Genomic DNA, 14,094 nt, shown 5'->3' on the forward strand with positions numbered 1-14,094 from the left:
TAATTTCCAGAGTGCAGTATCCCTCATGGTCTACAATAGATCGGGAAGATGGCTATACACAGAGTCCAAGAGGGTCTGGCTGGCTTCCTGACTCTTGACTCCAATAATCTCAAATAGCCGGTCCAGCTTGTCCTCAGCCTGAGGAATCTCTTCAATCACCCGCAGCTCCTCAGGATTCAGAATGTGGAGCATGTCGTCAAAAATAGGCTGTAAGTCACAGGGGTCCAGGCGTACCTGCCGCAACACCGTGTCCTTCTTTTCTGCAGGGAGGACAGGGAAGGTAAGGGGCGGTCAAGGGACTGGACTGGGGAAACAGAACAGCGCTAGGAGGGGCAGTTCCCCTCTCCCAGGCCGTCCCCACCCCCACCCCAAGGTGTGTGAGTGAACCCCTGGCACATTTTAAACGATACAATAGTTTTTACTTGCATTGCGCTTAAGATAATAAGATCTGCCTAACAGAGAGCAGACAAGGAACCACTTGCATGGGTTGTTGACTGTCCTTAGCGCGACTTTTGTCTAGACCTAAAAGACTTCGGGATTCTTCTATAACTCAGCAGAATGCTGAAATACTTAGAGAAACTTAAGGAAACAAAACAAAAAAAACACTTTTCCATCTGCAATGTGTTTACTAAACAAAGATCAGTCCGCCCTTTTCCCCTCAAAAATTCCAAGTCCATGTAATCTGCTTATCTGACTTTCAAATTACATTGCCACATTTCAAAACTAAACTACAAGGGCAAAAGCACACAAATAAGAAAATACTGCTTCTTGGATCACACCTTACAATGAGACAAGGGACTGTAACATATTTATTACTCCTCTAAAAAGCTTTCTCAAAAATATAATATGTAGCATAAAATACAAACTAAAATATAAATCTTTCCTATAAATATAAAATAGATAAATGTAAATAGGTAAGGTATATAAGAGAGAACATATTTTATAAACATAAACTACAACATAACATGAAATATAACCCTTTCTTTAAAATCTAACTGGAATTACCCAAACGGGGAAATTTCGAACAAAAACCCATTACAGATATAGTGTGCCTGCTAATTCCCTAGCCTGCCATGAAATATCCGAAAGTGGGAAATTATTTACCAAAAGTACCAATCCTCAATGTTTAAAACCTTGTTCTCTGCAATGATTCTGAAGAGAGTGCATTTTAATTTGAGTCACTGAAACTTACACTTCTGACCCCCAAGATAGGTTAGACTCTAAATCCTTGGATTCTGCAAACCCGGTCTGGTAAATAATTTTCAAAAAAACCTGCCAGACAACATTTTATCGGACCTTCCCCGAAACACCTTCGATAGCATCATGAGGATAAAGGGCGACCAATGCAGGCTCTCGGCCAGATCAAAAGAGCTGTAAAGACTTCCTGGGTGGGTCCCCGCTGTCTGATGCCTCGGTTCCTCTGAGGCCAGCCTCACCTTGGGGTCTGTTATAGGTTTTCCTGGGCAGATCACTCCCATGAGGCAACTACCTGGCTGTGAGCCTGGCCAGGGAGAAACCCTGGGGGCTCCTCTGGGGGAGGTTTAAACAATGAATATGCCCCGCTGCCGTTCTGCCAACGTCTGTACCTTTGGTAATAAAGGAGCCCGTCCTGCTCAGAGCCGAGGAGCCGCTGGATGTGGAGTCACAGCGAAGAAGAGGCTCCGACTCATCCACGAAGAAGCCCTTGTTCTTGTCCAGCGGGGAAGGCTCCACCGTCAGCAGGGTGGAATTCTCAAGTTTCGTGTTGGGGCTGGGGATGGGGCTCGGGCTAAGTGGGCTGGGGCTCATCGGGAGGGCCAGTTTGTCAGTTTCCAGCTGTGAGGGGAAACAAACAAATAAAAATGTTTCTTATTATATACTTCAAAAACTGTAGAGGAAAACAATGAAATCAAAACACCCTCTCAGATGCTATTTTTGTTCCATTTACTATTTTATAGATGAATTCTGCCATTCTAACAGTCTGTAACTTACATTATTGCTAGACACACATACACACACGCTTTTTAAACCGTCAAGAATATACGTGGTTCTGGCTAAGCGTTAAGCATTAAAAATTAGGAAGCATGTGCACAAAGCCGTTACCTCACAGGAACGGAATTGGACAAGGGAGTGAACAGGAAGATCTCCAACTTAGAAAAAAATGGATTGAGCTGGTGTAGGTCTTAGATAACATCTAGTATGCCCCCTCTGTATGAGTTGAATTATGTCCCCCCAAATTCATGCTGAAGTGGTAACTTCCTGTACCTCAGAATATGACTGTATTTGAAGATGGGGCCAACTAAGTAAGTTTAAAAAGAGGTGATTAAGGTATAATTGGGTTCTAATCCAATAGGACTGGTATCCTTAGAAGAAGCCTTTAGAAGAGGCACACAGCAGAAAGACCATGTAAGACACAGGGTGATGGTTACCGTCTTCTACAAGTCGAGAAGCCTGAGGACACCTCAAACTTCTAGCCTCCAGACCTGTGACAAGATAAGCGTCTGCTGTTTAAGCTTCCAGTCTGCGATACTTTATTACGGTAGCCCTAGCAAACGAACACATCCTCTTTTTACAAGTAAGGAAACTGAGGTCTAGAGAAATGACATGACTTTCTTAATTATGGGCTCCCAAAGAGTAAGGGGCAGAGCTAAGACTCATTCCCATTTCAAAGCAGCTCAGGAGAACACCAGAGGCCAAAGCAGCTGGAAGAGAGTGAGGACCACCCCACTGGGGCCAGTATAGAGCTCCTAAGGACTTAATGGAGACAGTGAAGCTTGCATTCTGGAGGGGAGGGTCAGAAAGACAAAAACAAGGAAGCAAACAAACAAGATGGTTTCACATGGAGATGGTGAGCTTCATGCCCATTGGCTGGTATGCAGAGAATGGATTTTGGGGGGCAGGGGAGGGTGGGCAAGAAACAAAAGAGAGAGCCCAGTTAGGATGATGCTACAGTGGCCGGGTCAGGTAAAAGCATGGTTTGTACCTAGGTGTGCAGTGGGGAAATGATAGGCGATATCACCCCATTTTACAGATGAAATGACCAAGGTCCAGAGAGGGCACACAGCCCTTGGGAGAAGGCCGGTGCTCAACTCAGGTCTGCTTAATACCTCTACTTAGCTTGTCATCTGACACTCTGCTTTAGAACTCTGGCAGGCATTTGTGGCATCTCTTAGTCCATTGACTTGAATCTTTTTATTGGCTCTTCTGGCATGGATGAAAATCTGGGGGCCAGGGGGCCAGATCGCACAGGGCAGGGTTCAGGGAGTGCTAATCACCACTTCTTAGAACCCTCATGACTTCACTCAGACACGACAAGCAAAACATTGTCAAGTTCCTCAATCAGGAAGACACTGACCCTCATTTCAAAGTATTGTGCTGAAGGGCTGTAAAACGCACAAGGCAAACACAGCTGCTTCTTTTACAACCTGTAAGGCCTGAGGAATTCTTGCAACTGACTGGAGATTCCAAAGACCACGGATTACTGCACCTGCCCACTGTTCCAACAGCAGTTTTCCTCTGCACAACCACCCACACCCTGCTTCTGCTTCCCCAGTACAAGCTGAAGACTTGCATAACGCATTCCCAGCTGCCCCCTTTCTGATCCACAGACAAAATTTTATGTTTCTGCTTTTACACTTTTAATTCAATAGGCCTTGGCATGTGCCCCTCCTCTCTGAAATGCACATGGCCATTCATGCCAATACACATTTTTTATTCACTCAATTAGACAAAGAGCACTTGTCTACACTCTGGTTCTCAGGGACCACATTACATTGGACGACATGGTCAGTCAATATAGTGCACTGTTCTTGCTTAAAAAAAGAAATTCCTGCCCACAAATCACATGCCAACAGACTAAGGAGTCCACCCACCTATTTCCTGAACTTAGCTCAAAACTTTAAATATTTTATTTTTCCCCCACTTTGGCCAAAGGATCCTATCAGTGGAAATTAAGTACGTGATTTCCAACACAATTCAGTGAGACAGAATGCTGCAGTGATGCTCTCTTATAATCAACGATGAGTCCAGCGAATAAGAAAATGTCCCTAAGAGTGGTTTTACCGTCCTCACCGTAGGGCTAACAATCACAGCCAAAGCCAGAGCTCATGTGACAATCATCTTTCTAGAAAATCTATTCAGCTACTAAATATAGGTATCTCTCCCTTTATGCAGGATACACAGCAGCTGGTTGATTTCCAGATTTCTCTAAAATTATTTGCACTTTTCCTATAAGGAAAAAAAAAACCCTGCTCATAGAAAATTAACTTCTTTCCTCCCTTTACCTTACTATTTACAATATCCATCAACACTGGGTTACAACACAGCAACTCAAGCATTGTATTACCTACGATACCTATTAGATAGCTCTAAATGGAAATTAAGTCATTGGGGGTCACCTGGGTGGTTTAGTCAGTTAAGCATCTGACTTCAGCTCAGGTCATAATCTAGCGGTTCATGAGTTTGAGCCCCACATCAGGCTCTGTGCTGACAGCTCGGAGCCTGGAGCCTGCTTCAGATTCTGTGTCTCCCTCTCTCTCTTCCCCTCCCCTGCTCGTACTCACTCTCTCTCTCAAAAATAAATAAAACACTTAAAAATTTTTAAAAAAGAAAATTAAGTCATCAGGATATGTGGAATAAATTAATTATTAATTCAGAAAGTTCATGTTCATTGTTGAGTTGATAGCAAATAAAGAATACTTATTAATAAGATTTAGATACTAAAAGACAAACACTCTAAACAAGAAAGCCAGAAAAGGGTCCTCTTGTTAAATCTTTAAGCATACACTTAGCCAAATATTCACAAAATAGATTATGAGGGACTTAATTTTTTCCTTATGCATCTTTGGGCCTTCCAAATTCTCTACAGGGACATATCAACTTCTATAACTATAAAACCAATACAAGTTATTTTTAAAAGAAGTTACCACAATGGGGCGCCTGGGTGGCTCAGTTGGTTAAGCAGCCAATTTTGGCGCAGGTCATGATCTCACGGTGTGTGGGTTCGAGCCCCACATTGCACTCTGTGCTAACAGCTCAGAGACTGGAGTCTGCTTTGGATTCTGCGTCTCCCTCTCTCTCTGCCCCTCCCCCATTCTCTCTCTCTCTCTCTCTCTCTCTCTCTCTCTCTCTCAAAAATAAATAAAATACTGGGGTGCCTGGGTGGCTCAGTCGGTTGAGTGTCTGACTTAGGCTCAGGTCATGATCTTGCAGTTCATGAGTTCGAGCCCCGCATCAGGTTCTGTGCTGACAGCTCGGAGCCTGGAGCCTGCTTCGGATTCTGTGTCTCCCTCTCTCTCTGTCCCTTCCCTGCTCATGCTCTGTCTCTCTCTGTCTCTCAAAAATGAATAAACATTAAAATTTTTTTTTCAAATAAATAAAATATTTTTAAAAAATTTTAATAAATAAAATAAAAGCAGTCACCACTGATAAGTGTATTTTCTATTTGCTAACTTGGAAATATTATGGCTACAGTAGCTCTTATTTATTTATATTGGTAGCCGAGGAACAGGACCACCTTGGAAGATCACCTACTTGGCAGAGCACCTCGCTATACTTCCGTTAAGTGTCCACAGGCACAAAAGGGTAACATTACCCTCCAATTCACTGCAGCGAGGTAGACACTCGACTTAAAAGAAAGGCCTCTGGAGAAATCTGGCCAATGAAGGCAATATATCCACCGGATATTTGAAGTCCTTTTGCAGAAACTTTAAAAATACAATTCTTTTTGCCTTACAGCCAGGAGACAAATCATGCTAACTTAGAAGACTCACTTGAGAAATGAAGTAGAGACGGTAAGACACACGGAAGGGGGAGGCAGCAGGGATAATGAGGGGAGAGCTCCCCAAGCAGCCAAAACCAGAACGGTTCTATTGTGCGGACTTCAAGAGCGTGCAATTTACTTTCGCCAAATGAGCCCCAAATGTCCTCCTGATGAGTTTCTATGCAAGTACACTTAGTCCTGCCAGATACTGTATTTATTAGTCCCAAGTGATAGGGGAAGGGAGATAGATAAATGATTCACCTACTCAACAGCTGAGTCACACCTAAAGGTCCACTGCTGACCTGACTGCTTTCCTTTCTGATTAGCAGAACCACCGAGTACAAGATACCATCCAAATGGATGAGGGAACCAAGGTATTGATTGAAATTGGTGGGCTTGACCATCCCGGGGCTGTAGAGGTTTGTAGCAGTCCTTGTAAGAACAGTGATTTAACTTGTATTTGGGCTAGACCGGGATGAGCCATTCATTTCCAGCTGTGTCTTTGTGACCCTCCACTCCTACGGCATCCAAATGAGCACCCACTCTGGGTGCTCAGCTCAACTACAACCTGAAACTGAAGCTCAGAAGTAATTCCTCTGTTTTAGCATCAAACCCCAAATCGCTTTCCTTGTTGACTAGCCTTGGGGATGGCGTAGCCAGGGATGGTAAAGGAAAATCCTTCCAAGCCTCAGTCATGGCAAAAGTGGTTTATAAATGAAATGAAATAAGGTTCCAAGACTACTCCCAAATATAGTCTGCAAACAGGAATCGGCCAGAGAATGCCAGCCTCAGAGGCTGTCTTTCCAGCATGCATTTCATGTGCCCCACAGTCAACTCCTCAACATCAAAATCATTAACATCCTGGAAATTCCACTGCAAGAGAGGAAAGGAAATCGACTTCCAACTAGCTGTGTGGTCTTGGAGAAATCACTTCCCTCCTTAGACCTATTTCCTCATTTCTGAACAAAAAAGATTAGACTAGGTCATCTCTGTTGAAATTATGTCTTATTTATTGTTTGCCATACTATGGCTATTTCTTTCTCTCCCCTCAACCCACCCACCCCCAACTCCCTTTCTCCTTCCAAGTTACCCCTAACTGGTTCACTCAACGAAAGTTTACCACTGAGTTATTTTCAATTACTACCCAATTATAATCTCCCTGTGGTTGCACAATCTGTTTTCATAAAACGAATTCACAACTTTGATGCATCAATGACCCCCTGAAATGAAGCATTAATTACCCAGCCTAGATGCTCCTTGCCAATCTGCTAAAATGGTTCAACTTAACCCCTTGGCTCCTGGCACTAGCCAGTTGGGATTCCACAAGATTTCATATCCCACCGATATGCCCGACAGCCTCAAGAAGAGAACTCCTCACAATCAAAAGCTACCCTTTCAGCTGAACTTTCCCTCCAGGCCTCCTCCAACACTTAGAAAGATGGGAGAATCCTATGTCACATTTGCGACGTTTTCCATCACTTTAATAATGGTGTTTAAAAGCCCATTTGCTAAATTCAATGAAAACTAATTGCTATTCCATCTGAGTTGACCAGCTTGTCACTCAGATCCAGCAAACAACAGGGACTTTAAGAAATAAACCATTACCAGTACTGTGCTTAAATGATTCAGTGTGAAATACACATATTCCATTTGCTGTGAAGGTAGCTCTTAGGGGCTTCATTTTACAAATGAAAAAACTGAGGCTCTAAGAGGTTTGACTACCCTGCCCAAGGTCATGGAGCCAGGATTCAAGATCAGGTCTTTCCAGTTTCAAAGCGACCCTCTTTGCTGAGCCATGTCACTTCTCTGTCTGGACCCACTACGTTTACAGAAAAATGACAAACCCCGTAACCTCAGTATGAGCAACCACATGACCACAAGGAGGTGCCCTGGCTGCTGAGCCAAAAGGAAGAAGCAAAAGGCTGGGTCTGCAAGGATCTGTAACTCAGTGGCAGAGCTTAGACTCCGGCTGGATGATGGCCCTGAGATAAAGATGAGAGAGAGATTCTGTAAATATCAGACACCTCAACAGTGGACCAATGACTTGCATTTGTATTTGAAAATATTTCCGATCCGACAGACCAGGGGCTGTTTAAAAAAAACAAAACAAAACAAACAAAAAAAACACGTAATTTCCACTGAAGTTTTATCTCAAAGGAATTACAGTCACAAATAAATACATAACTAAAATTATTTGAGGATTATGATATTATCTCAAGCTTGTTTCCCCTGCTCTCCCAGCTGCTCGTGTAATCAAAATCAAATTAGATTTCATGACGTCCTATAGGTCTGGTAGATATGTAAGCCGGGGCTCTGATAAAAGCAAGTGCTATCTTCCCCGCCCATATAAGCATCTAGATATCTGAATCTTATGCAGTCCCTTTGTTTAGAGAACAGGAATCCAGATGATAAGGAAACCTTTGTCATCTAAATCTATGTGGTTCCAGGATTTCATATATAAGTAAGGTTCAGATAATGATGGTTACCAGCTGTCTCTCAAAAAACTTATCTGAATCTATTCAATTCCTAAGTTCAGATACTGAAGAAAACCTGAGAAATACAACGATTTCTCTCTTTAATAAATGAAATACGGTGGTGATCCCAACAACGAAAAAGAGAAAAAATGGGTGGGACACAATGGCTTTATTCTTCTGAGTGTGAGTTCTTATTAAATTCACTCAGAGTAAAGGTGTTGGCAGGAATAATCCAAATTTACACCTAGTAAAATTATAAAATTTTCTTTTCACAAACAAAAAGAAAAAAAAGGAAATGGGAAGATGCTGATTCCTCAGCCTTTAAAAGAAGTGTTATCAGTTGTTAAGAAATTTGGAGGGAAGTCTTAGAAATGGGAATATGACCCGGAAATATACATTCATGTATATAGATAAAGCAAAGATGTTAAAATGTGAGTTAATTGTTAAATCTAGGTGGTTAAGCTTATGGGTATTTGTTGTACTGTGTTTTCAACTTCTCTTTGTTTCATAAGCCTTATTTTCTTAATTGGGAAAATAAATTTTAAACAAGGGCTAAGAGCCAAGTAACTATAAGACAAAAATTCCCCAAACTTTTCCTAGGCTTCTGATTTTTTTTTTTTTAATTTTATTTATTTTTGAGACAGAGAGAGACAGAGCATGAACAGGGGAGGGGCAGAGAGAGAGGGAGACACAGAACTGGAAGCAGGCTCCAGGCTCTGAGCCATCAGCCCAGAGCCCGACGCGGGGCTCGAACTCACGGACCGTGAGATCGTGACCTGAGCTGAAGTCGGACGCTCAACCGACTGAGCCACCCAGGCGCCCCTAGGCTTCTGATTCTTTAGTCTGTTGTCATTCCGTCTTTCTTCTCTTGCCCAGCCCCTGTCCCAGGAAAGGGAAACAAGAGGGGGCTTCCGTTGCATAAGCAGGGAACAGGGCTAACACTTAAATCTAAATCATCAGTTGGCAAGTGGGCATTGCTGGCCTCATGCTGTCTAGATCCCCCTAGGGCCACCGGAGGTCATGGGATGGAAGAAGGAACAGGAGTGCGATGCCAAAAAGCCCTGCTCGTCTTCCCTGGAAAGCCCGATGCCAGCCCACAGCAGTAGCAGAGCTCAGTGGACGCAGAGGTGTGCACTGTCCCCAAGAGCTGGGGACCAACAGCAGGACCTACAGTACTCATCCTCGGGAGGCTCATAGGATTAACTTGGCCCAAGAATGGCAAAGCCACCGGGAAATTATTTTAAAAGACACCTCACACCCACCCTAGATCTGTCCAAGCATAGCATCATGAAAGTATTTTGTATCGACTGCAACCTCAGTTAAGCCTATATTGAAACTGCATCCCAGGTTAGCTGGCCATAGTGTGTTTCTCCCTTAACTACGCCAAGCCCAAGTCAAGGCAGTTGCTACAGTCTTGTGTGTATATGTCATTTCTAAGAGTTAATTTCTAAAGGGAATCCCAAAGGCTACAAATCCACCCACATTTATGTGAAGGTGACTAATCCTTGCCCTAAGCAAGAGAACTGTTCCTCTCCTGAATGCAGAGGGGAAAAGCCACAGGAAGCCACAAGTAGTGCTGTATGAAGCTGCCAGAGCTGGTAAGAACCAGCTGGCTCTGGAAGGAGAAGGAAGGGAGGGTGAGCCCCGCCCAGCTGCTGGCGCTGTGTCTGCAAGCTGTCCAGCCTGCTGACATCAACGGTAACATTGCAGCCCTGAGCTGACTCACTGACTAGCTTTCTCGAAAAAGGAAGCGATGACAGAGAGAGTAAGTGGGTTCTCTTGGTTCCAGGCTGGAGCCCACTCACATCCAAACATACTGCTGAGCCTTACAAGAGCTCGGCCCCGTGGACACATGAGGAGGTCACGCTGCCGGGAATGACGTGGGTTTCCCTACATTTCACTCACTGAGAACCCATGAGGAAGCCTTTCCCACAAAAAAGTCTTTGACCAATTCTAACCATGAAAAGGAGGTGCATGAATCTGACAAAGCTTGCCTTAAGGCATTGTGGAAGACAGAAAGTAATTTCACAGGAAACTCATGATCTTGAGGTAAGAAGGCTCAAGCTCATCTCAGTGACTCAACTGTTTTGAACTTGCTAAGTTTGATCAAATTAGTATTATTTAATAAAATCATTAGTTGGATGCATGCCATTAGAATTGGAATATACCTGGTACATAATTCCAAAAGGAGCTACTGTGAAAAATACTTCTCCCTTATTAATCTCTGACTCACAGTTCTCATCTACTCGGTTCCCCTGCGGGTGGTGATTCTTACCAATTCCTCACGTGTTCTTCCTCCCAGTCGATACTTACACCAATAAAGAGGTATTATATAGTCTCTACCCTTCCCCACCTCTTCTTTAGTTGTTACTATTTTTCTTATTTTACTTTTTTTTTTTTTAACACAATACTCGCTCCTCTCGACAAATGCATGCTGTTCCACTGTCCGGGCGTTCCACAACTTCTACAACCAGTTCTCTGTTGAAGGTCATTTATGCTGCCTCCACTCCTTTATTACAGATGACGTTACAAGGAATACTTTACTTGGGACATTCTACACACATGGCAGAGGCACGTGGGACTATTCGTAGGACATAGTCCTGGAAGTACCAGGTCAATCATCAACTGCCATATACTTTGGTAGATAATACCAGATGGCTCTCCATAAGGGTTGGGCTCATGTACACACACATCGGCAACAGACAGTATCCCTTTTTCTCTGTACTCTCACAACACAAAAAATGGTGTCATACCTTCTCCTCCTTACCAATCTAAGAAGTTAAAATTGTATCTCTGTGCAGGTTTCCATTTTAATTTTTCTTGTTCCGAGCAAGGCTAAAAAAACTGTATACCTTTAGGAACCCTCACGATTTCCTTTTTTGTGAACTGTCTTGTTCACAGACTGCCCAATTTTCTTTTGGGTCCTTGGTCTCTTCATTAATTTGTAAAAGCTCTTGATTTTTTTAAGGTTGTTAACCCTATGTTGCAAACAACTTCTCCCAGTTATTATTCTTTTGATTTACCTATGATGTTTTCTGGCTTATCCATTTATTGTTAAGTAGTCGAATCTTACTGGTGTGACTTCAGTGTTTTCTATCCTTCTCAAAAGAGACTGACCTACTGTTGGGATAATAAGAACAAAGAAAAATTCCCCCACGTTTTTTTCTAGTACTTTTTTGGTGACAAGTCATGTTCATGGTTGTTCACTGCAGACTGTCCCCTGACAAAGTCCAACTGTGGGTAAATCAAAAGTTTCTCTGAAAAAAAAAAAAAAAAATTTAATGGGAAAGTCAGGAGTGAAAGCTACCTCTCCCAAAGAATATGAAGAATTAAGCATTGAAAGTGTTGAACTGAAATTAACTGGTATACAATAAAACCTACTGCTGGCCATGATGCAATTCCTCACCAGCACGTGTACCTGCGATTGGTACATGTGTGATAACAGAACAAAAGATAGTCTCATAAACATAAAATGGAGAAACTGGGCCCGAATTGGAAGCTACTAAGCTTTATCAAGATATGAGTTTTGGCTTTAAAAATAAATTAAAAATATGATATCCAGCACTGGTAATTGATGGAGAAAATAAGCTTCTTTTCGCCATATTGATTCTGATTTCATTTCAGTGGATTCTTTGAGAAAGCCAGTGAAGGTGTGGATTAAGCAATGGAAAATGTCATCAACTAATAGACTGCCTTTTCTGAACATGGAGATACCGTGCCTCAGGAAAAAAATAAAAGCCCACTTCAAGTCTACAGAATATCCTTTAACGTGGGGCTCAAATACCTACCCCTCCTGTAAAACTGACAGCAACTTGAGGGAGGATTCCCAGGTTTTGTGTTTTATGTGTGTCTTATACGTAAATGTTTCCATCTAGTATCTCCAGTGTTGGACACAGGGCTCGAAACATAATGGGCATTCCATTAATGTTTACTAAATAAGTCGGTTATGTTAATCCATCTATCCTCAAAAGCAGTTTTAAAAAGGAAAAGAAAAAGCATGTGCAAACACGTGTTGGGAGAGAAAATGTATCAATCTCAAGATCCCCAAGAAGCTCCTTATAAACTATACACCTCAAGCTCAACTACCATACTGGATTAATCCTACGATATGTATTTTTTCACATTTTAACATCTCTCAAATAGGGATAAATCTTACAACTATAATTGGCAGTGTTTTAATTGCTACCTTGGTAGTATATGCAATAATGGTGCATCTTACAATGGACATGGCCTTGAACTAAATACAAAATGATGTCTTAATTCTCATACCTACCTATACCCTGCAGAACGATGAAGCTTGCTAGATAATCACAGATGTAAAGCACCCAGACAGCATTTGGGACACAACAGATACTCAGCAAATGTTGGCTCCCTTTCTCCTTAATGTGCATTTATTGAAAGTAGAGTGGTATCATTTGCTCTTGAGTTAAAAACGGAAGAATATAGACTTTAATTTCAACACAGAAGATAGTAGCAAAACTGTATTGAGCCCCCACTGAATGGCAAGTGCAGGACTGGGTATTTACACTCCTGATCTCTAGTATACACACTCTGGTTCCAATCTTCCCCAGATCCTTAGAAGACAGCCATGAATTCACGAAGCTGAAAGTCAATTTGTTGGATCCGCCAATTAGTTCTATTAGTTCTTAAAGATTCAAAGTTCGAACTTCAGCACTTCCGTGAAGTGGGGCATTGGAAACTTATTTATGTACCTTTAACATTGTGCAACAGTGAAAGCTTTCTGAACAGCTTGCGACGGAGCAAAACAAAACAAGGTTCTCAGTAAAACAAGTGTTCTTTGCAGAGTCAAAAGCTTGAGAAGCCCTAAGTGTGATTAGGTAGGGCTTCCTCAGCAGAAACCAGACAGAAAATCTCGGGGAAGAGGACCAAAATACAGTCTTGAAAGAAACTACAGTCTGTTTTTTTAAGAGTGCCTTTTTTGGGGGGCACCTGGGTGGCTCAGTCAGTTAAGCGTCCGACTCTTGATTTCAGCTCAGGTCATGATCTTGCAGTTGGTGGGTTCGAGCCCCATGTCAAGCTCTGTGCTGACTTCGCAGAGCCTGTTTGGGATTCTGTCTCCCTCTCTCTCTGCCCCTCCCCTGCTCATTCTGTCTCTCAAAATAAATAAACATTAAAAAAAAAAAAGAGTACCTTTTTTTCCTTATTTATTTTGAGAGAGAAAGAGACAGTGTGAGTGGGGGAGGGGAAGAAAGAGAGAGAAAGAGAATCCCAAGCAGGTTTCACACTGTCAGCGCAGGGCCCAACGTGGGGCTCAAACCCACGAACGATGAGATCATGACCTGAGCCAAAATCAAGAGTCAGATGCTTAACTGACGAAGCCACCCAGGCGCCCCTAAAAATGACTTTTTCAAGTGGACAAATATACGTCTGCTATTGTTTTCTGTATTTTTGGGTAGGTCAATACCCCTGCTTTCTGCTACAACCTTATAATTTCCTGTGTACCCTTCTGTTATAACATTTGCTTATCACACTGAATTGCACATTATTTGCACAAGAGTCTTCCTCTCGGTGACCGAGCTGCTCAAAGGCCTAGAGACCACCTTTCTTCTTTACAGAGTACCAGACACACAGCTGGTGCTCCACAAAAGGTTGTTGACCAACTGAATGAAACCCTGGAATGTGATAATAAGTAGAATGGCCTGAAATGACATTAAAAACCTAAAAGCTTATTCACAGAGCTTGCTTCTTTATACGCGATGGCCGCCCTAAACACAAGCACCACGAAATGTACCTAAGCCTATCGTGTAGCAACAATCCCTTTATAAAGTCCCCTTGTCACCACACAGGGGTGTTCCCCAGAGCCCACAGTCACACCCTGCAAATTAAGTGACTTGACCTTAAATGACCCTCTATGCTGTG

General features: G+C 42.6%; 1 protein-coding gene across 1 annotated transcript in view; it reads right to left on the bottom strand.

Moving 5' to 3' along the window:
- TNFRSF21 (TNF receptor superfamily member 21) overlaps window positions 1-14,094 on the bottom strand; it is a 68,047-nt gene continuing 53,953 nt past the window's right edge. The window contains exons 5-6 of the mRNA XM_042986521.1: window positions 1,587-1,815; window positions 1-260 (exon numbers count right to left, since the gene is read on the bottom strand). Of these exons, the coding sequence (XP_042842455.1) occupies window positions 31-260; window positions 1,587-1,815 (459 nt within the window). The 3' untranslated portion in view covers window positions 1-30. The remainder of the gene's footprint in view (window positions 261-1,586; window positions 1,816-14,094) is intronic.

Source organism: Panthera tigris, chromosome B2 (genome assembly GCF_018350195.1).
Source record: "Panthera tigris isolate Pti1 chromosome B2, P.tigris_Pti1_mat1.1, whole genome shotgun sequence".
Taxonomy (NCBI): Eukaryota; Metazoa; Chordata; class Mammalia; order Carnivora; family Felidae; genus Panthera; species Panthera tigris.